At 37.8% G+C, this 23226-nt stretch overlaps 1 protein-coding gene across 5 annotated transcripts; it reads right to left on the bottom strand.

Moving 5' to 3' along the window:
• Positions 1-2567: 2567 nt before the first annotated feature.
• Positions 2568-22956, bottom strand: LOC121889536 (nucleolar protein dao-5-like). 5 transcript variants are annotated; one of them, XM_042401551.1, is made up of 45 exons: positions 22857-22956; positions 21906-21960; positions 21644-21793; positions 21381-21530; positions 21230-21267; positions 18312-18498; positions 17997-18185; positions 17664-17887; positions 17376-17457; positions 17187-17281; positions 15518-15610; positions 15372-15441; positions 15192-15277; positions 14899-14994; positions 13821-13913; positions 13439-13531; positions 12949-13056; positions 12679-12760; positions 12554-12597; positions 12342-12440; positions 12114-12212; positions 11895-11984; positions 11337-11415; positions 11202-11245; positions 11026-11118; positions 10670-10789; positions 10120-10198; positions 9987-10030; positions 9473-9565; positions 9312-9362; positions 9003-9084; positions 8878-8921; positions 8672-8770; positions 8444-8542; positions 8225-8314; positions 7669-7747; positions 7524-7567; positions 6731-6809; positions 6596-6639; positions 6420-6512; positions 6103-6189; positions 5348-5443; positions 5092-5269; positions 4960-4986; positions 2568-4809 (listed from the first exon to the last, which is right to left on the bottom strand). In XM_042401551.1, exons 1-45 carry the CDS (start codon positions 22872-22874, stop codon positions 4280-4282), a joined length of 4515 nt encoding a protein of 1504 aa, XP_042257485.1. In that variant the 5' UTR covers positions 22875-22956; the 3' UTR covers positions 2568-4279. The 5 variants fall into 5 exon arrangements, with proteins under 5 accessions (XP_042257485.1, XP_042257486.1, XP_042257487.1 ...); XM_042401552.1 differs by lacking the exon at positions 9312-9362; XM_042401553.1 differs by lacking the exons at positions 21230-21267; positions 21381-21530; positions 21644-21793; positions 21906-21960; positions 22857-22956 and adding an exon at positions 20317-20455 and having other exon boundaries at positions 18312-18523.
• Between the last annotated feature and the right edge of the window lie 270 nt (positions 22957-23226).

Here is a 23226-nt window from a genome sequence, read left to right as displayed (position 1 = left end):
AAAGGTGAATGTGTGCTAAGAAGGTGACATTTAATTCAGGTATTCAACGCTACATCTGGTGGGAATGTTGGTTCTTTTTTGGGAGCAGGTTAATTAATGTGATAAATGAGAACACAAAGCAGAGTCAGAGGTAAACTACTTACCAGTCTTGATAGAGGTGTAAGCGTCCAGGAAAGGGTCTTCTATTTTGATTGGAGGCATCATGTAGGTAATTGTAGGTTTGTAACTATTAAACATGAACTGGTCACATTGAGGGATGTGCATTCCCTTCGGTGTGCATCCCTTTTTTCCCTGGTGAGTTCTCAGGCCCTGGTAAGTTGTCACTTTTGACCAACCGCAGTGGCAAACCTGCTTACTCATGTCTGATGTGTTAAGTACCTGTAGAAGACAAATATGTATATTTTTGTAAGCGTGAGTTTTGCGCTTCTTCTTCATTATGCAACACATTTAGGAAAGCACTTGCTTGACTTTTGTAGGAGCAACAATGACTGATCCATAACATGTTCACAACAATGTACCAAACCTTGAAACAACTGTGACATAAGGCATATTCTAACAGAGATCAATAGTGTTATTTTTGTTTGTTTTAAGCATAAAATCAAACATTTAGTAGCACTGTCCACAACAGGCCTCAGGAAATGCTTTACTGAACTGTTTCTCTGCTTCTCTCGTGTCTCAAGGCTTTACTTTCCTAAAGAGGAAAGTTTGATTTGAAATTAAGAGCATATCCTAACATGAATAAGAATAAGTCTGGCAACACCTTTTGGTTATATTTACTCTAAGTTGATATTTGATTGCATTTTCTTAATTTTGTCTCAAAACCATAATTGGTACAGGCCTGAGATTAGACACTCATTTGTCGCCCTCTAGTGGTTCTGAGTGTACTGCACAGTATCTACTACAGTCATCCCAGCTAATTATACACACATTATCCACCAGTGAAGATAACCTGTGAGGACACATAGACTAGATAATATCAAATTTTTTGATCCCGGGGAAATCCCCATAGATAATCAGCACTACAGCAGCACAAGAAGAAGAGCAGAGAAGCAGATAGCAGCTACATGTTTACATGTACATACTGTATGTTTATACTGTATAACTATGCAATGTATATACATAAATATGAGGTAACAGAGTACAACAATACAATACAGTAGTATTATAAAGTATAAGAATGATTTGACATAATATAGAAAGATAGTAATAATAATAATAATAATAAACTTCATTTATACAGCACCGTTCAAAACAAGGTTACAAAGTGTTTTACAATAAAAACAGAACACATTTAAAACACAAAGCAGGTTTTTAAAAGTGATTTAAAAGACGAGACAGAGTTTGCAGCATTGATCTCTTCTGGCAGGTCATTCCAAAGTCAAGGAGCCCTGATAACAACAGCTCTGTTTACACCTGTTTACACCTGTTTACAGCTGTCTTTACTTGTCACCTTTGTGTCTTAAACTGAACCTTGGAACAATAAGGAATTACACAGGGCATTAATAGATCTGAGAAATAACTTGGGGCAAGGCCTCTCTGGGCTTTGCAAGTAATCAATAATATCTTGAAATCAACTCTAAAAGCAACAGATAGCCAATAGTATTATATAGTATCAGAATGATATAACATAATATAGAAAGATAGTATTTATATATGCTATTATTGTAAAATGGTGCCTGTAGTTCTGTGGTATAATAAAAAATATAGGTTTTTAATCGCTGTTCAAAAAGAAACTATTACTACTCATGTTTATTGTGTTCAGTTTTAGAAAAAAAAAGTGTGCTTCCTTGTCATCATACCACTGTGTGGTTTAATATCAACGTAGTAACCGGATCTAAAAATAACTTTCATCACAGGAAACTTGATTTACTTGATTTACTTCATTCTGACATCAGCAAAAGACTGAACATCGAATAAAAGCCCATTGAAAATTTGTATTTACATTTTACACACGCTCCACTATGTTGTGTGTATTTTTGTGCACGCCTCGAAACCTGTGGTTTTCCTATATTTGCATGACTGCACCTGTCAAGCCGTATCGTCCTTGTAATCATCGACAGTGTTATGAAACCCGGATATATCGGTCACAAGTATGAAATCGCTCTTTTTGACATAACATACTGTGCATGTTTAAACACGACCTCTAATAACTTTACAACACGCATACAAATCTAAATTATTTCTTTCAAATGCTTACAACAGTTTTCAAGATGATTTCCTTCTATTACATATTCGCCAAACAGGAACACTAAACTTCTAATCTGTGTTATCATTCGTGCTTTATGTTGCCTCATAATTCTACCAAAAAAGTGCTTTAAAGTAAAAAGTAACGATATCATAACCTGCTTATCTCAGCCTACCTCGGTCTGTATCCTTGATGATCCTGTGTGTGATCTGTCGGTCATTTCCCGTCTCTCCTCCTTTCTATTAACTTTAAACTGTTTCAGTTTCGTTTCAGCCAAAACAATTCTTTACTAGTTCAAAACCTACTCGCATCATGCACTGTAGTGTCGTTAAGCAACACTAATCTGTCAGACTCATTTGGAAAAAAATGCAGGAACAATTGATAGTGTCAGAAAAAGAAAAAGAAACTCTTTATTGGGATTTTCATTCCCCTGTGCGTTGAAGTATAAAAAGTTGTTATGTAACAGTTTGTATTACACCCTTGCATGTGATTTTATAGACTATGTCAAATGTCCTAACTAATAGCTTACAAAAATAAGTAAATGATATAAATTCCCACTTTACCATCATGTGACAAAACCAAGGGAAGACAGGGCAGGGGTCAGAGGTCACAGTGATGGTGTACATGTGGTTTTATACAAGGATGTAACTAGAAATAACAGGTTATATGAACAGAAAGTGACAGAATGAGGATTTCACTAACTGTCCTCTGGTGTCCTCATCAATTTTTTTTTATCATTGTCTACCCATCCATACATGAAATGGACATCAAAACATTTAATAAAAACACTTTGACACTTTTGAAAATAATATATAATGTAGGTTTTAAAGATTGTCCTGACATTAGTTTTTAAAAAGTGTTTTTGTCTGCTGTAATTAGGAGAAACTTTTAGTTACTCTCCTTTGAACTCTAAGAAGAGTAGCTAAGAGTAGATTTGGTAGCTTACAGGGATTCAAAAAGAAGACACCAAAAACAAAAATACACAATGCTTAATATAAAGGAAATGCATACTTGTAGAAAAATATTACAAATTTTCTTTATCTAATTGCAGGACATGTGAACTCAACAAGGGAATTCTTTTACATTATATATATATATATTATATTATAACAATTAAAGGTGCACTCTAGTGATTTTACACATTATGTTCAGTTAACTCTTAATAACAAGTACAACTCAACCTGAAAAAACTCTTTTATAACATATATTGACATAATACTTTCTATGTTGACTCAAGAAGGAGCTTTACGAGGTCTAAAAAAAAACCCTGAATATTTTATTTGGAAGAAGTTGGTGTTTACCAAGCAGGTAGGGCCTTACATAAGACACTATTCAGTTGCATTATAGAAAATAGGATCCAGTGTTCCAGCTCTACATTTATATTCTGAGGCTTTACTTGAATATCTTTGAATGTTTTACAGTTTAAAAAACTCCTTATTTATCTTATACCGGCCGACTTCCAGCGGCTTGGGAGGCTATGTAAGCAAACGGTAGAAGCAGGATTTCACTTCTTTTTCTTGTTCTTTACTCTAAATGTAAACTGCTCAAATACATCCATAAATGCTGGGTCCGAATCCGACCCAAAAAATGCAAGTGAACAACGCAAACAACACTTGGAACCACCTTAGCAACAAAGGTTACGAAACGGTTGGCCATTTCTGGGCATGCGCGAACAACCTGACATCATCAAGAGGAGAAAGTAGAGGTAACATTGTAAACCAAGCGTGCAGAATGAAGCCCTGACTTTTGACTTGCAGCGAGCATTTAACATAGGTTCAACCCAATTTTTTTGACCTTTGACTATGTTTAACATAGACATCCGACATTGTAACAGTAAAAAAATAACAGAAAATCACAAAAAGCAAGATATGCCCCCTTTAACAAAACATAGCTTTAACGGAAATGCTAACATTAACAATAAAACACTTATTGTAAGTAACTGCACCAATGATGAAAACACATATTCCTTGTAATGTTACCAAAAAAGCACCATTTTCAAAACCTTGCCATTTCTATAAAATCTGTAAAAACCAGAGTAAAATGGCTGTAAGAGTATGTTGCATACACACCCTTGTAATAACATGCTGCATATAATTATTGGTGTTTCACAGTTGAGATGATAAGAGGATCAGCACTTTCACCAAGATGCAAACTGAAATATGGGCAGATTTCTCCGGTGAACGAACACAGAGTAAAGGAGTAGATGTGAGATTTAGCCGTCACGTTGTAGAAAGACACAAGACCTCCCTCGTAGTCCACAAACACTCCCACCTTCTGTAGATTTTCTTTAAACAAAAGGGGAACAGGTGGAGCTGTCAGGGCTGCGTACTCTTTGTTTTTAAAATGTACAATAGCCCAGTAACCGTCATCAGGCCTCAGCAATAGTTTCCCCTTGCGGTTTGCGTCGCCTCTCGCTACACCTAGATCCCACCCGGTCTTGTTGCTGACCTCCACTTCCCAGTATGATTTCCAAGAGGTAAACTTGTTGAGCCCCAGGACGCTGCCGCACAGATCAAACCTCTCTGGAGCATCAGCCACGTCTGTCTCTTGTTCGTCTCTTACTTCCTTCCCATCAGCAGAAATAAGGCATCGGTGTGCGGTGGTAGGATCCAGCTTTATATCCACTAGAGTTAAGAGAGAAACAGTAGAAGTAATAGAAAACTTCACAGTGAGCTTTAAAAAGATCATCTTTCTTTCTTCTGAACTTGAAGAATTCCTTGTATTTGCTTCTTTTCCTGTTTAGATAACATTTTTTTACACTTTAAAACACGCACCTGCAAACTTGGTAATCCATTCAAGATCTGTGGGGTTAAAAAAATACTGTTAGTTAATAATCAGTGTCCGTAAATTACGGTTGCAAATGCAAAACAATTAAAGTGCAATGATTAGTAAGTGTATGGCCTTACCATTAGAATATGGCTTTTCCAGTTTCTGGTGAATTTGCCCCACCTTGATCAATTTTGTATTTCTCAGAGTTTCATTGGAGATTTTAAGGTCTAGAGACTTCTGGCAAGCATCCTCCATCACCTTTGAGAGCTCACTGTTGGTCTCCACCGGTCTGCAATCCAAGCTCTCCTGTAAAGGCTGATGGACAGCATTTTGGTATCAAACCATATTGAGGAGAAAAGACTAAAATAAAAAAGCTAAATATTCAAAACTTACTTTACAGGCTTTTACAGATGATCTGTCTTCATCCCCATTTCGTTCTCTCATCTCAACCATGTGCTTTACGTCATCTGGGATTCTGTCTTGCCTTACCTTGAATGAGTTTACGCAAAACAAGGCTTCTAAGTACAACCGTATGTGCAGGTACAACAGCAGCATTGTTTTTTTTAAATAGTTTTTGGGCCTTTTTTGTCTTTAACGGAGAGTGGATAGTGGAGAAGCAGACAGGAGACAAGGGGAGAGAGAGGGAAGGATGATGCAACAAAGGTCCCAAGCCAGAGTTGAAGCGGCAATGTTGCCGTTATGTGGTCTGTGCTGTAACCATTCATCTACCAGAGCACTCCTAATACCAGCATTGTTACGCAAGTAGAAGAATATAATAGAAGACTTACATACTGTTAAAGACTGAATTTGAAGGATTTCTCTTAATGGCTGAACAGTGTATAATAGTCATAAATCATATAGATTTTAGGGTCACTTGCTGAGATGGCAAGTAGAGTACGCTTCTTTTATAATTTTTGTCAGGAAAAGTGTGCTGACCAGCAAACAGCAGTGATAAAGTCAGCCCATTCCTAATTGCTAAACCACAAAATTTATAATAAACTGACTTGTAAGTGGACTTGTGATTCTCATATTTTAAAACTAAGATTTTCTTAAAATTGTTGTCTTCCGCACCTCAGTAGGTTAATGAAGCAAAACTACTATAGGAATGATTAAAAAAAAACAACACAATAGAGGCACTGGTACTGTACCTGTGATAGTTTTTGATCGTCCCTCTCTTTCCCCTTTGCTGTTTCCTGGGCTGTGGCAGCTGAAAGCTTTTGGCCTAATGGCTTCACCTGAAAGACAATGAACACTCAAATATCCAACTTACTTATTAATACACCCTAGAAACCTAGTAACCATCTCAAACACCCTTGCAACCATCTCCTATTGGTATCTTACCAACAAACTAGCACATATTGCCAGACATACTAAACTGAGTCCCGAACACACGTTTGATCTTTTTGTACTTTCTGGCATCTAAATGAGGTGAAAAATCAGATTTATAGAGAGTCTACTACTATACCTGTGCTGGTTTACGTTCCTCCTGGTGTTTTTCCTTCAGTTGGGCTGCTGTTTCCTGGTTTGTAGCGGAAAACATCCAAGCCAGCTGCTTCACCTGAAAAATGTTTAACACCAAGCACAAGCTTGACACAAATAGTTATTGAACATTATATAATTAATGAATGAAATTGGCTATACCTTCAGTCCAGTGGAGCAATCAGAGAGCTGTGCAGTTTCAGACACTGTAAAAACAGAGGAAGGTCACTGTCAATCGCATTCCCTTAACTATTTAGCAGTTTCCTGTGTTAAATTAACCATAACACAACCACATACATGCTTTGGGGTCCTCCTTTGTTGCGTCCTCTGTCACTGCAGGATTCATTTTGGTGGTGGCACTTGTTGTATCTGGAACCTTTTGTCAGAGAAAGGTGGAATATTTGAAACATTTAAGCAAGAGCATCATCTCACCTGTATATGAATCTCTGAGCAAAGGAAAGCTCTTTATATTGGAGTGATTTCTGCTTTACAAAAATGAATGTGTCTTTTTAGGGGGGATTATTATTTTAGTGTTTTTAGTTGCATAGACATCTACAACATCATACATATTTTTGAGCTCTATCATAAGCTCTTGTGTTGTTACTGTTGTGTTGTTTTGTGCTGTTGTGTTGTTATCTTCTGATGATTATTTTCACATTTTTTCAATTAATCAATTAATTGTTTAGCCTAACAAATGTCAGAGAATAGTGAAAAATCAATCTGATAATTGTGACGTCTTCAGATGTCTTGCAAATAAACATTAAATTTAAAAAAAACAGTATGTCAGTTGTTTTTATTATATTTTTTAATTGAAATATGCTTTAAAGTGTATCTTAATGTGGGGAGGTTCATTGGACAGCCTGTTATCAGTACAGAGATATTTAGTTCTCAAGGTTTTAAGTGAGACTCTCCCCTCTATCCAATCAGAGGAGGCCAAAGTCAGGTCAAGTACTCCTCTCATACTGAGACTCCATGCTAGCATTAGCTGCGTTAGTGTGAGTTTAACATAAGAAAAAGGGCTGTAATAGAACAAGAGAGGCAAATATCAGATAAAATGGACAATTACACAATTGTCAAAAATCTGTTGTACCTTCAGTTCAGTGGAGAAATCGCAGAGCTGTGCAGTTTCACATGCTGTAAAAAAAAGAGAAAGGTCACTGTCAACCACATTTCCTTAATTTTCTTGGTTATTTTTCAATTTCCTGTGTTGAATAAACCTTAACACAATTACATACATGATTTGGGGTCCTCCGTTCTCGCAGCTTCTGCCGCTGCAGGATTCATTTTGGTGGTGGCACTTGTTGAGTCTGGCATCTTTTGTCAGAGAAAGGTGGAAGGTTTAAAATGTATGAAGCATTTGAGCACGTATGTAGTGTTTCATCTCAACTGTATGACAATCTGTGAGCAAATGAAAGTTCTTCATATTGCGACTAGAGACACTACAAGACGGATTGATGCATTTCAAATTGAATTAGGTTTTTTAGGGGTTGTTACATCTTCTACGGCTGAAGCTGAGGATTATTTTAATACTTCCTCAATTAATCAATTAATTGTTAAGTCCAATGTGACGTCTTCAGATGTCTTGTTTTGTCAAACTAACAGCCTAAAACACAAATATATTCAATGTACAATGATATAAAACAGTGGAAAGCAGAAAATCCTCTCACTGGAGAAACTGCAAAGCATTATTAATGTGTGTAGGATTCATCTACTTGGGATTATGGATATCTGTAGAACAATTCAAGGGGATCCATCCAACAGTTATAACTAAAAAAGACACTAGTTCTTTACCGGTGATAGTTTTTGATCCTCTCTGTCTTGCTTCTTTGGTTGGACTGCTGTTTCTTGGGCTGTGGCAGCTAAAAACTTCTGCGCCAAAGGCTGAAAGATATTTAGCATTCAAGTATCCAACTAATTAATAATAATATGATCATAGCTGTTAGCACAGCACTTTTCAAGTCTGTCAACAATAAAATGTGAAGCTGCATTTTCTGTCCAAACATCTATCACCTGTGGTAGTTTTTGTTCCTCCTCGTGTTTCTCCTTTGGTTGCTGGACTGCTGTTTCCTGGGCTGTGGCAGCTAAAAACTTCTGCGCCAAAGGCTTCGCCTGAAAGATATAAAACATTCATGTATCCAACTAATTAATAATAATATGATCATAGCTGTTAACACAGCACTTTTCAAATCAGTTAGCATAAAACTTAAAAGCTGCATTTTCTGTCAGAACATCTATCACCTGTGGTAGTTTTTGTTCCTCCTGGTGTTTCTCCTTTGGTTGCTGGACTGCTGCTGTTTTCTTGGTTGTAGCTGAAAACATCAGGGCCAGTTGCTTCACCTGTAACATTTTAAACATCCACAAAAAGATCATAACTTTTCTGAACAATCAGCAAAAACACAACTGCGAAAGTGTTTGCATAACATTGGAAACAGAGTCTGCTGTACCTTCATGCCAGTGGAGAAATCAGAGACCTGTGCAGTTTCACTCACTGAAGAGAAAGAAGACAGTGAATGGTTCATTTTCTTGATTATTTAACAATTTCCTGCGTATAATAAATCATACTACATACATGATTTAGGATCCTCCTCTGTTACGGCATCTGCTGCTGCAGTATCGGTTTGGGTGGTGGCACTTGTTGAATCTGGGACACTCTGACAAAAAGAGGTGGAAAGTTCATAATATTTGAGTGATTTAATTTCAAAGTAAAGTGTATATCCAATAAAGACTTTTTCAGCTGGTTTCACACTGTCCAGCATTTTTATCACAAATTTGTTTACAGAATTCAAATAATTTTTTAAGTAGCAGCAATAACTTCATATAATAAATGATGAATAGAGTAATTTAGAGTAAAAAACAGTCAAAAACTTAAGCGCAGTACCTCGCAGGCTCTCTCCGCTGCTCTGATGTTACTCATTTTTTCTTCTCTCATCTGAATAAGATGAAAGTCTTGTTAGAGCACAGTTGGTGACATATGTTTAGGTTCTTCCTGGCACCTCAATGAGATGAAAAATAAGATTTACAAAGGGTCTGCTACTATACCTGTGCTGGTTTTCGTTCCTCATTGTGTTTCTCCTTTGGTCGGACTGCTGTTTTGTGGGTTGTATCTGAAAACATCCAGGCCAGCTGTTTCACCTGAAAAATGTTAAACACTCAGCACAATCTTGACACAAATAGATAATGGAAACATAATAACCTTTGCTGATTGTTCTGAAAAGTGCAGCAAATAAACATTGAATTTAAACAACAGTAGGTCATTTTTTTCTTATATTAATTGAAATATGTTTCAAAGTATGTTTTAATGTGGGGAGGCTCATTGGACAGATTGGTATCAGTACAGAGATATTTAGATCTCAAGGTTTTAAGCGAGACTCGCCCCAACCAAACCAATCAGAGGAGGCCAAAGTCAGGTCAAATACTCCTCTCGTACTGAGGCTCCAACTAGCATTAGCTGTGTTAGCGCAAGTTTAACATAAGAAAAAGGGCTGCAATAGAAGAAAAGAGGCAAATATCAGATAAAATGGACAATTGCACAATTGTCAAAAATCTGTTGTACCTTCAGTCCAGTGGAGAAATCGCAGAGCTGTGCAGTTTCACATGCTGTAAAAAAGGAGAAAGGTCACTGTCAACCACATTCTTGGTTATTTTGCAATTTCCTGTGTTGAATAAATCTTAACACAATTACATACATGCTTTGGGGTCATCCTTTCTCGTGGCTTCTGCCGCTGCAGGATTCATTTTGGTGGTGGCACTTGCTGAGTCTGGCATCTTTGGTCAGAGAAAATTGGAGGGTTTATAATGTATGAAGCATTTGAGCACGTATGTAGTGTTTAATCTCAACTGAATCTCTGAGCAAATGAAAGCTCTTCATATTGCGACTAGAGACACTACAAGACGGATTGATGCATTTCAAATTGAATTAGGTTTTTTAGGGGTTGTTACATCTTCTACAGCTGAAGCTGAGGATTATTTAAATACTTCCTCAATGAATCAATTAATTGTTAAATCCAATGTGACATCTTCAGATGTCTTGTTTTGTCAAACTAACAGCCTAAAACACAAATATATTCAATGTACAATGATATAAAACAGTGGAAAGCAGCAAATCCCCTCACTGGAGAAGCTGCATAGCATGATTAATGTGTGTAGGATTCATCTTCTGGGGATCATGGATATCTGTAGAAAAATTCGAGGCAATCCATCCAAAAGTTATAACTAAAAAAGACACTAGGTCTTTACCAGTGATAGTTTTTGATCCTCTCTGTCTTGCTTCTTTGGTTGGACTGCTGTTTCCTGGGCTGTGGCAGCTAAAAACTTCTGCGCCAAAGGCTTCAAAAGCTTTTGGCCTAATGGCTTCACCTGAAAGACAATGAACACTCAAGTATCCAACTTACTTATTAATACACCCTAGAAACCCAGTAACCATCTCAAACACCCTTGCAACCATCTCCTACTGGTATCTTACCAACAAACTAGCACATATTGCCAGACATACTAAACTGAGTCCCGAACACACCATCACGTTTGATCTTTTTGTACGTTCTGGCATCTAAATGAGGTGAAAAATCAGATTTATAGAGAGTCTACTACTATACCTGTGCTGGTTTATGTTCCTCCTGGTGTTTTTCCTTCAGTTGGGCTGCTGTTTCCTGGTTTGTAGCAGAAAACATCCAAGCCAGCTGCTTCACCTGAAAAACGTTTAACACCCAGCACAAGCTTGACACAAATAGTTATTGAACATTATATAATTAATGAATAAAATTGGCTCTACCTTCAGTCCAGTGGAGCAATCAGAGAGCTGTGCAGTTTCAGACACTGTAAAAACAGAGGAAGGTCACTGTCAATCGCATTCCCTTAACTATTTAGCAGTTTCCTGTGTTAAATTAACCATAACACAACCACATACATGCTTTGGGGTCCTCCTTTGTTGCGTCCTCTGTCACTGCAGGATTCATTTTGGTGGTGGCACTTGTTGAGTCTGGCATCTTTGGTCAGAGAAAGGTGGAAGGTTTATAATGTATGAAGCATTTGAGCACGTATGTAGTGTTTCATCTCAACTGTATGAGAATCTGTGAGCTAATGAAAGCTCTTCATATTGCAACTAGAGACACTACAAGATGGATTCCTGCATTTCAAAACTGAATTAGGTTTTTTAGGGGTTGTTACATCTTCTATGGCTGAAGCTGAGGATTATTTTAATACTTTCTCAATTAATCAATTAATTAAGTCCAATGTGATGTCTTCGGATGTCTGTCTTGTTTTGTCAAACTAACAGCCTAAAACACAATTATATTCAATGTACAATGATATAAAACAGTGGAAAGCAGCAAATCCCCTCACTGGAGAAGCTGCAAAGCATTATTAATGTGTGTAGGATTCATCTACTGGGGATCATGAATATCTGTAGAAAAATTCAAGGCAAACCATCCAATAGTTATAACTAAAAAAGACACTAGTTCTTTACCGGTGATAGTTTTTGATCCTCTTTGTCTTGCTTCTTTGGTTGGACTGCTGTTTCTTGGGCTGTGGCAGCTAAAAACTTCTGCGCCAAAGGCTGAAAGATATTAGGCATTCAAGTATCTATCTAATTAACAATAATATGATCATAGCTGTTAGCACAACACTTTTCAAGTCTGTCAACAATAACATGTGAAGCTGCATTTTCTGTCCAAACATCTATCACCTGTGGTAGTTTTTGTTCCTTCTCGTGTTTCTCCTTTGGTTGCTGGACTGCTGTTTCCTGGGCTGTAGCGTCTAAAAACCTCTGGACCAAAGGCTTCGCCTGAAAGATATAAAGCATTCATGTATCCAACTAATTAATAATAATATGATCATAACTGTTAACACAGCCCTTTTCAAATCAGTTAGCATAAAACTTAAAAGCTGCATTTTCTGTCAGAACATCTATCACCTGTGGTAGTTTTTGTTCCTCCTGTGGTTTCTCCTTTGGTTGCTGGACTGCTGCTGTTTTCTTGGTTGTAGCTGAAAACATCAGGGCCAGTTGCTTCACCTGTAACATTTTAATCACCCACAAAAACAGCATAACTGTTGCTTTTCTGAACAATCAGCAAAAACACAACAGCGAAAGTGTTTGCATAACATTGGAAACAGAGTCTGCTGTACCTTCATGCCAGTGGAGAAATCAGAGTCCTGTGCAGTTTCATTCACTGAAGAGAAAGAAGACAGTAAATGATTCATTTTCTTGATTATTTAGCAATTTCCTGTGTTGAATAAATCATACTACATACATGATTTAGGATCCTCCTCTGATATGGCATCTGCTGCTGCAGTATTGGTTTGGGTGGTGGCACTTGTTGAATCTGGGACACTCTGACAAAGAGGTGGAAAGTTGGTACTACTTGAGTCATTTCACTTTTAAGTGTGTTTAAGTGGCAACAATAATTCCCTAATGGTAGAATATGATATGAAGAATATGATTAATCAAAGTCTTGGAATAAACTCATGATGAGTGAAATTCAGAATCAAATCCAAATAAGTTTAGATCTTAGCTGCATTACCTCGCAGACTTTCTCTGCTGCTTTTTTCTGCAGTTTTTCCTCTCTCATCTGAATTTTCAGCTCTAGTTCAGATTTCAGTCTCTCTTGTATGGCCTTGGCGGCACACACCTACAGTGTATGCACACACAGAGATAAGATGAAAGTCTTGTTAGTACAGCGTTGAATACAAAGTAGCTGTTAAAGTTTGACTTTAAAATGCTAAAGGTGACACAAGTAAGTGACTGATGTGTAGTTTTTGACATGCTGTTGGTATCGGGTATCTTGCTGATTGATCTACTCACCTGAAAGATGTTGAATGAATTAAATGGTTATTTTCAAACCAATCAGAAATTAAACTGTAAAGGACATTGGTGCAACTACAATATGTTTAGAAAAGAAAACAACAAAGAACTACATTGGTGAAATTTCACTAATTTTTCAAAAAACAAGTCAAACATTAGGATAAAAATACCTTCAAAGATGATAATTGAGTCTAAAACCAACTGTTTACCTGTGATGGTGTTTGATCTTTCCCTTCTTTCTTAGGTGGGACTACTGTTGGCCGGGGTGGAAGAGTTGGACGCTCCCTAACGGATCTATTCACCTGAAAGATGTTAATTCCATTTACATTGTACTTTTCAAAACACTCACATGCACTAACATGCACGCTCACATGCACTAACACGCACGCTCAGACAGACCTGCTGTCAAAACAAAGAACAGAGAAGCTCGGATAACAACACACACAGAAGGAGTGCGACTTCATTCACTGGTAAGGACGCCATTACTCCACGATATCTCTACATAGCAAATAGTTGTTTTCTGACAACTAATACGACTAAATATCATTTATTGCAACTTTAAAATAGGGCATAAAACAAACAGTTTAGTACCTGTGATAATATTTGATCATTCTTGGTTTTCTCCTTGGCTCGGACTGCTGGTATCGGGTATATCGTTGGACGCTCCCTGATCGATCTGTTCACCTGAAAGATGTTCATTTCATTTACATACTGTGGTACTTTTCATACTTTGCTATTTAGTGGTGAGAGAATTTAAACTATGCATGTTGACAGGTAAAGGTGAAAAGTTAAAATAGTTAATAAAGAGTTAATATTACTTATTTTAAAGTTAATGACAAATGAATAAAATCTTTTCCCGGTTCATCATTAAATGACTCAATTTTGTGATTGTGATATAATTTATGGCAATTTATTAAGTTGGTAAAAGACTAATCATTTAATTATTGTCATTTTGTTTTGTATTGTTGTGGCTGTGATGTGACTCATGTTACAATCCGCAACATGTTGAAGAAGGAAAAAAACAAAAACAAAGTGAAAATAAGGATAAAATACCTGAAAATGTGTCACAGTGTGTGTGTTCATTCCTAGTTCCATATTCATCCTTGTCTGTTTTTCTGCCTCGTTACATATTAACTCTCCTGACATTTCAGATCTGGTCACACCCATCTGACCTGCAGTTACCTCTTCCCACCATTTCTGTCCACTCACCTGCTCACCCGTTTCCACTTCCCTAATCAGCCCTGAACCATTTATACTGGTACCAATTTCATTCATTCTCTTCCAGTTCATCTTTTGTGCCAAGTGAGTTTTCATTTGTATAGGCCAATATCACAAATTTTCCTCAAGGGGCTTTACAATCTTCACAGCAATACAACACCCTCTATCCTGACCCTCCATTTGAATAATGAAAAACTCCCTAAAAACATCTTTAAAGGGGAAAAAGTGGAAGAAACCTCAGGAATAACAGGATAAACAGACATGCAATACATGTTGTGTGTACAAAATAGACAAAGATAGACCAGTTTGTCCTGCCAATCTGTTATTTTGCCTGTTTTCAACCACTTGCCTGCCCATTTTGTTCACTTAGCCTGTTGTCTACCAGGATTTTTGACCTCTTCCTGTTTGTTCAATAGGTGTGTAAATCTACTTTAAACAAACAAACTGTCACCTGTGATGGTGTTTGATCTTCCCCTTCTTTCTTCTTAGGTGGGACTACTGTTGGCCGGGGTGGAAGAGTTGGACGCTCCCTGACTGATCTATTCACCTGAAAGATGGAGGAGAATAAGATGTTAATTCCATTTATATTATACTTTTCAAAACACTCAGCAGCTAAACAATAAACTTGTGTGTTTATGTCACCATCTGGAACAAAAAGCGAGGTAAGAATTTGCATTGAGTAGCTAAAAACTAACAATATTGGTTTCATTTCATAGTCAAACATTTCCAACAAATCTACTTTACCTGCACACCGGAGGAGGAATCATGCAGCTCATGGCCTGACTTTGAGTTTGTGGCTGTTTGGAAAGGCTGCTGTTGAATTGCAAACGCTGTAGTGAAAGGAGATGATCAGTCTCAACCAAATAGCTGCTTTATTTTCCACATTGATTTGCTAAATTCTCTAAATCTTCACTCAGTACATACGTGTGTGGGGCTCCTCTTTGATCGTGGCTGCTTTTGCTGCATATCCTGTCATTGCTCCTCTGTCTGCTACCTAATTAAGGCAAAAATTTACTGAACATACTTGAAATAAAATTTTAAAATAGGGCATAAAACAAACAGTTTAGTACCTGTAATAATATTTGATCATTCTTGGTTTTCTCCTTAGCTCGGACTGCTGGTATCGGGTATATTGTTGGACGCTCCCTGATCGATCCGTTCACCTGAAAGATGTTCATTTCATTTACATACTGTGGTACTTTTCATACTTTGCTATTTAGTGGTGAGAGAATTTAAACTATTCATGTTGACAGGTAAAGGTGAAAAGTTAAAATAGTTAATAAAGAGTTAATATTACTTATTTTAAAGTTAATGACAAATGAATAAAATCTTTTCCCGGTTCATCATTAAATGACTCAATTTTGTGATTGTGATGTAATTTATAACAATTTATTAATTTGGTCAAAGATTAATTATTTGTTGTCATTTTGTTTTGTTTTGTTGTGGCTGTGATGTGACTCAGTCATAATACTGATGATGAATAAAAATTGAATTCATTTATTTATTACTTTTCAAAACAGTGATTCATGTTACAATCCGCAACATGTTGAGGAAGAAAAAAAAAAAAGTGTTCATTCCTAGTTCTATATTTATCCTCGCCTGTTTTTCTGCCTCTAAATCTCTTGAGGTTTCAGATCCGGCCACACCCATCTGACCTGCAGTTACCTGTTCCCTCCATATCCCTCCACTCACCTGCCTCCCGCCCGCCTGCTCATCTGTTTCCACTTCCCTAATCAGCCCTGTAGCATTTCTACTGGTATCAATTTCATTCATTCTTTTCCAGCTCATCTTTTGTGCCAAGTCAATTTTCATTTATATAACCCAGTATCACAAATTTCCCTCAGGGGGCTTTCCCTCTATCCTTAGATCCTCGATTTGAATAATGAAAAACTCCCTAAAAAAACTCTTTAATGAGGAAAAAGTGGAAGAAACCTCAGAAAGAGCAACAGAGGGTTTCCTCTCCCAGGATAAATGGACATGCAATACATGGGGCTCTTCTCATTTCTCTACTTTGTGCCTCCTCGTCTCCTCTCTCCTAAATCCTCCTGCCTCTGACCCGCAAATTGATCTCAGCGTGTCACATTTAAGGATTCCTAAAATGCATCTTGAGGAGAGAGGAGGCTTGCTGGAGGAGCTATGAGCGAGGATACACAGGTGTATCCTTTGCGGAAGTCTTTTTGGCACCTGTGCTGTGACGTATAAAAGAGCTGGAATATACAACCATTTGTAGTGTGAGTGTGACAATGTATGACATCCGTACATTCTTGTCACATTGTGCCACATTGTGATATGAATTGAAAGTAAATATAGGCTATAAGTTGTCATGAACACCGTTATGCTCATCTGACAGAGATCATAAAATACAGCAGTACTCTACAAGAAAACAAAGGACAGATGAAGCAGCTCTGCCACACGTCATATTTAATTGACATGACGGCTCTGAACCAAGGATGTCTCATTTTGTTAAGTGCCTGTTGCTTTGACTCATCTCTCCTCGTGTCTCTTCCTCACCTCCTCCGCTCGCATCTCAGGTGGGAGGGACTAGGATGCTAGGAGAGGAGGTGAGGATGTACAAACTTAGAACGGAGAAGAGGGGAAGTTGTGTGCACAAAACAGACAAAGATAGACCTACCAGGTTTTTTTTTTTTTACCTGTGCCTGCTTGTTCAAAAGGTGTGTAAATCTGCTTTAAAAAGTAGTAAATGAAATATACTCTGAAACCAACTGTTTCTGAGTATACCTGTGGTGATGTTTGATCCTTCCTTTTTTTCTTCTTAGGTCGAACTACTGCAGACTGTGGACTACTCAGCGTTGCAGAACGATGTGGAATTGCAGCTGTAGTGAAAGGAGATGATCAGTCTTACAGTAGCTGCTTCTGCTTTTCAAATTGTTATGCAAAGTCTCAGTTTTACTATAATCTTACACGTACATGCTTCATATTCCTCCTTGATTGGGGCCGTTAGTGATGCAGATTTGGTACAGACGTCGATTCTCGGTGGCGACGGCACATCCTGTCAGGTAAAGGCGGAGAGTAAAATAATGATAATGATGCCAAATTGTTCCTTTCACTGCTGAATAAATGAATGACAGAATGAGATTTAGACAAAGGAATTCATTATGACACATAAGAAATAAAATAGGGATGCACGATATTATCCGCACGTCATCAGTATCAGCCGATAAAAGCTCTAAAATGAAATATCTTTCTAGCACATACCTCCTTCTTGATAATCACTTTCAGAGCTGGCTGAAGTTTCTTTTGATTGACGTCTTCCAACGGATTTTTCCAGTCATGCTGCTCTGTCGCTGGGATCCTCATTCCTTTCGGAGTGCATCCCATCTTCCCCTGGTGAATCCTCAAGCCCCGATAAGTCGTCTCTTTTTTCCAACCACAGTGACAAACCTGGAGGCTTTTGTCTGAAGAGCAGCCTGCAGTTGTCTCTGTTTGAAAGGTAATTTGAGTGATTAGATCGTTCTCATTTGGAAGTTTTTAAGCAGTAAATTGAGGATCTTGAATGAACACAATCGGGAATCTTTGTACAAAACCCACCGGTCTTGACAGAGGTGTAGAGTCCCACAGACCCCCACATGTTCTGCTGTTTAGACTCTGCACCTCTCACACCCCTCTGCGTGCATCCCATCTTCCCCTGATGAGTCCTCAAGCCCTGATAAGTCGTCACTTGGGTCCAACCACAATGACAAACCTGGAGGCTTGTCTGTGAAGAGCAGTCTGTTGTGTCTGCTCGAGAAATAATTGAACAGTCGATTTCAATTAGTTGAAACAGTTGACTCTTTTGGGAGTTTTTAAACAGCAAACTGAGGCTCTTGAATGAACACAATCAGTAATATTTGTGCAAAAACCCACCAGTCTTGATAGAGGTGTAAATATCCACCCAGAGGTTCTGTTGTTTGTTTGGAAGTCCCACATTCCCCCACATGTTCTGCTGTTCAGACCCTGCACCTCTCACCCCCCTCTGCGTGCATCCCATCCTCCCCTGGTGAATCCTGAGGCCCTGATAGGTCGTCACTTTGGACCAGCCGCAGTGACAAACCTGGAGGCTCATCTCCGGCGTGTGTCTGCATAAAACATATTTCAATTCTGTAGACATCGCTCAACCCTACAATGTACCCAAACTTACTTTACATCTGCTTCAAGGTGAGCTCATTTGAGCTGCTTTATATACTGCTGGATAGTTCTAATCAATAATAACGCATCATATTTTATCTGTTATTCATATCCTTTGTGTGTAAAATCTTAATCTGTAAAGTAACCAGTAACAAGCTGTCAGATAAATATAGCAGAATGACAAGAACAGCATTTCCCTCTGAAATAGAAGGAACTGAAACCCTAGTAGAGGTGCCTTTTCTTTGTGTGTCTTTCTGAACAGTGTTGTGTTTTAGTAAGCACATTGAGAGCCACTAAACCTGAGTCAAATTCCTTATATGCATAAAGATATTCGGCCAATAAAGATAATTCTGATAAGGAATAAAATTATGTTAAAATTGACATTCAAATTAACATTCAAATGCTTGTTATAATGCAATATGTCTGTGATAATAATACAAGTAACATGTAACATAATATAACACAAGTAAAATTTGAAATACAGGACTTTGACTTGTAATGGAGTATTTCTGTAATGCAGTATTTTGCAGTATTGTTACTTTGAGGATGTGAATCTTTCTTCCATCACTGGCAGCAGCAGTTTGCTGCACATTGAAAGCAGTTTTCTATTCTTACAGACTACTAGTTGACACTCTCTCTCCCTTGAATGCCATTTTTTCATATCATCATTATATTTGTCTGTTTTCATGAGGGTTTGGGGGGGGAAGAGGGTCGGTGCACCCATCATCTAACAAGTGAGTAAGTGCGACAGGAAAACGTCATTAACTGTGGTCCTGCTGGTTGTTTCAGGAGAAGCAACAGTTTGAACAATGATTGCTTGATTTTTCCTCTTAGTTTCTTCTTCTGAGATTCGCTCTGAGACAACTCTGTTTGATGTTATGTTTAATTGCAGATTACCTGGGTGAGCTCCTACGTATCTACTGTATCAAAACGTCAGTCGAGTGCTGCGCGCGCTGGTTCCTCCACTGAAGGAATAGTCCATTAATCTGTAGTGCGCAGGGGGGTCTTACACTATGTTTTAAAGGGCTTTGGTGACCCTTTGTAAGTAATTGCAGGGGTATAATGAGTTAGAATAGTAACATAATTTCATATGTTTGATATCTGAACATCATAATAAATCTATAGTTGTTTGGGACCCATTTTTAGTCGGGGGGTCTCGGGCAGTTGCCTACCTTGTCTAATGGTCTGCTCCGGATATAACGAGAAAAATAACTCTCCTATGAATTCTCTTATTGAAAAAAACCGAGAGACAGACATACATACCTACTTCATCATGGATCTTTTCAATAAAAAAGGGATTCAGATGGACCATTCTGTCCTCTGGAATAAAAACTTTCTAATTAAATGTGCTAATTAAATTCATCTTCAAAGTTGTAGCTATTTTCAGTGTAAAGAATAACGGAATCTTTTCAGAATTTTTAAATATTATTAGTTTACATTATGTATATAAAACACACCTTGACAACTCAGTGATTTGGTGAAGTTGTTAGGGCTAACGTACTAATTAAAGGCTGTTCATTAGGGCTGCGAGCGTGCAAAAAAGATTTCAAACAATAACAAAAGAGCTCTCGATCTTCATTATTCTGTTTCTGTGTTGTGGTTTAACATTGTAAAAACCAAAATACAACTATCATGCTACTAACAACCAACGTGACTTGAAAAGCTTGCAGTCTGTGCAGCCACAGTTCATTAACTATCATTAAAAAGTACAATAAATAACAGCATGTATGCATGTGTTGCCTACCTAGCGATCCTCTTCTGTGTTCTGTTGCCTCTCTGTCTTTATTTTCTCTCTGCCACAATAACGTTTATGGTTTTTCTGCTTTCAGTTTCATTTCTGAAAAAACAAAAATCCCCGCCAAAAAGTCTCTTTCTACCAACCCCAGCCATGAGTCACGATGGGTGTGAAATACTAATCTGTTCAAGGTGGTGAATTTAAAAAAAAAAAAAAAGCCACAGAAACATATTTCTTAAAGGAAAAAAGATTTTATTCAACTATTGGAATTTAATTTGGATTTAGATTTTGGAGCTTTGAAAAGAACAAATGTATAACACTTACTAAATAGTCAGGCTACACTGTACATAGTGTTACAGTAGCTGCTTTATTTTCAAATTATGTGAACTCTTAACCTAAACGTAGGTGAACTATAATCTCATAATCTTCATATTCCTCGTTGATCAGGGCCGTTGGTGCTGCAGATTTGGCACGGGCGTTGATTTTTGATGGCACCGGCACATTCTGTCAGGTAAAGGTGGAAAGTAAAAAGAAAGTAAGTTGATAATACGTATTCAAGCTCTGACCTCCACAGTAATGATGCCAAAGTGTTCATTTCACTGCTGAATAAATGAATGACAGAATTAGATTTAGACAAAGGAATTATACCATAAAGACACATAAAAAAAAAAAAAAAATTCTAAGTGAACTTCAACTTTTTGCCTTTAAAATCTCTCTTGTAATTTCTAGCACTTACCTCCTTCTTGGTAATCACTTTCTTAGCTGGCTGATGTTTCCGTTGATTGACGTTAATCCACTGATTTGCCCAGTAGGGCTGTTCGCTCTCTGGGATCCTAATTCCCTTTGGAGTGCATTCCATCTTCCCCTGGTGAGTCCTCAAGCCATGATAAGTCGTCACTTTTTTCCAACCACAGTGACAAACCCGGAGGTGTTCGCCTGGAAAGCAGTATGCAGCCTTGTCTGTTTGAAAAGTAATTGAACAGTTGATTTAAATCACTCTCTTTTGCAAGTTTTTAAGCAGTAAACTGAGGATCTTGAATGAACACAATCAGGATTATTTGTGCAAAACCCACCAGTCTGTTCAGACTCTGCAACTCTCACATCCTTCCGTGTACATCCCATCTTCCCCTGATGTGTGCGCAGACCCTGGTATGTTGTCACTTTGGACCAGCCGCAGTGACAAACCCGGAGGTGTTCGCCTGGAAAGCAGTATGCAGCCTTGTCTGTTTGAAAAGTAATTGAACAGTTGATTTAAATCACTCTCTTTTGCAAGTTTTTAAGCAGTAAACTGAGGATCTTGAATGAACACAATCAGGATTATTTGTGCAAAACCCACCAGTCTGTTCAGACTCTGCAACTCTCACATCCTTCCGTGTACATCCCATCTTCCCCTGATGTGTGCGCAGACCCTGGTATGTCGTCACTTTGGACCAGCCGCAGTGACAAACCTGGAGGCTTTTGTCTGAAACGCAGTCTACAGCCTTGTCTGTTTGAAAAGTAATTGAACAGTTGATTTAAATCACTCTCTTTTGCAAGTTTTAAGCAGTAAACTGAGGATCTTGAATGAACACAATCAGGAATATTTGCACAAAACCCACCTGTCTGTTCAGACTCTGCAACTCTCACATCCTTCTGTGTACATCCCATCTTCCCCTAAAACATGTTACAAAACATATTGTTGGTATGGTCAATGTGTTGTCTCTTCCATTAAACTCTCAATTACATTTAAGGTGTTTTAAAATTGTACAGCAAGGACATTTTAAGGAAAGCTGCTTTCAAAACTCTGAGGTTTGATGACAGTTATGCCAATTGATGAGTCAGATGCCAGAAATCGAACAGTTTTAATGATCAGTTGATTGTTTTCAAGTCATTTATAAATCAAAAAAAGTCTGTTTCCAGTTTCTATAATGTGAGCTGAGTTTCTCTGTTTTCTATTGCTGTAAAGCTGAATAACTTTGAGTTTTGGGCTGCTGAAAAAACAAGTATAGTGTCTGTTTTTTGACACGTGGATGAAGAAAGGCTGAGATTATAAATAGGTTGTAACAGCTGCATTGTCATCACTTCCCTACATGCAGAGCAAATATTAAAAAGCTTTCCTCAGATGAATTACACACACAGGTCTTTTTTATGTACAGTATCTATATCATTGGTTTTGGATGCAACACTGCTTACAAACTTCTTGATATAACCTTCCTCTCTCTGTTTCACAAGAAATTAACTTTCCTATGAATTCTCTTGTAGGAAAAAAGAGAGATAGACAGATAGCCTGATCTGAGAAATTGTCTGGAGGAGTAAATTTGATAATCACCCTGCAATAACTGACCCTTCCTGATGTTAAGAGTCATTATAATGTATTTCCTTCATTCTGTTCTCAAAGACTTAATTAAGGGCTTTTTTGATGATTGATTGATTTTGATGGACCATTCTGTCCTCTGGAATAAAAACTTTCTGATTAAATGTATCAGTCAGAATTTCAGTAACCCAGCATTAAAATCAACATTAAAAAGAAAAATGAATGAATGAACAACATGTATTCATGTGTTGCCTACCTTGCGATCCTTTGTCATTCTGTTGCCTCTCTGTCTCTGTTTCCTCTCTGCCACAATAACTCTGAGTAGGGAATGTTTTTGAGAAAAAAACCCCTCCCAAATGGTGACATATCTGGAAAATCTTCCATGACGTGGCAGTGGATTGGAAACAGGTTTGGCATGATGGCACAGAAAGGCGTGGTATGTGGGGACGTTGAGTTCAGCTGTGTGTGAAGGCCTTGACAGTGGATGACTGTAAAGGGACATGTACCCAATGGATAAAATCTCAATGAGCAACTGTTTGTTTTTTTGGAAAAAGGTCATGGGTAGACATCCATCTGTGGAAAGCTGAGACAAAGAGAGCACGTACACATAACTTTGATTAAACGGG

Source organism: Thunnus maccoyii, chromosome 22 (assembly GCF_910596095.1).
Source record: "Thunnus maccoyii chromosome 22, fThuMac1.1, whole genome shotgun sequence".
NCBI lineage: Eukaryota > Metazoa > Chordata > Actinopteri > Scombriformes > Scombridae > Thunnus > Thunnus maccoyii.
Note: the sequence above shows the minus strand (reverse complement) of the source record. Positions and strands in the feature narration are given on the sequence as shown.

Coding starts and splice junctions, on each gene's coding strand:
- LOC121889536 (XM_042401551.1), bottom strand. Junction 17,888..17,996: donor CTACACCTCTGTCAAGACCG/GTGGGTTTTGTA, acceptor CCTTTCAAACAG/AGACAACTGCAGGCTGCTCT. Junction 6,190..6,419: donor AGGAACGTAAACCAGCACAG/GTATAGTAGTAG, acceptor ATTGTCTTTCAG/GTGAAGCCATTAGGCCAAAA.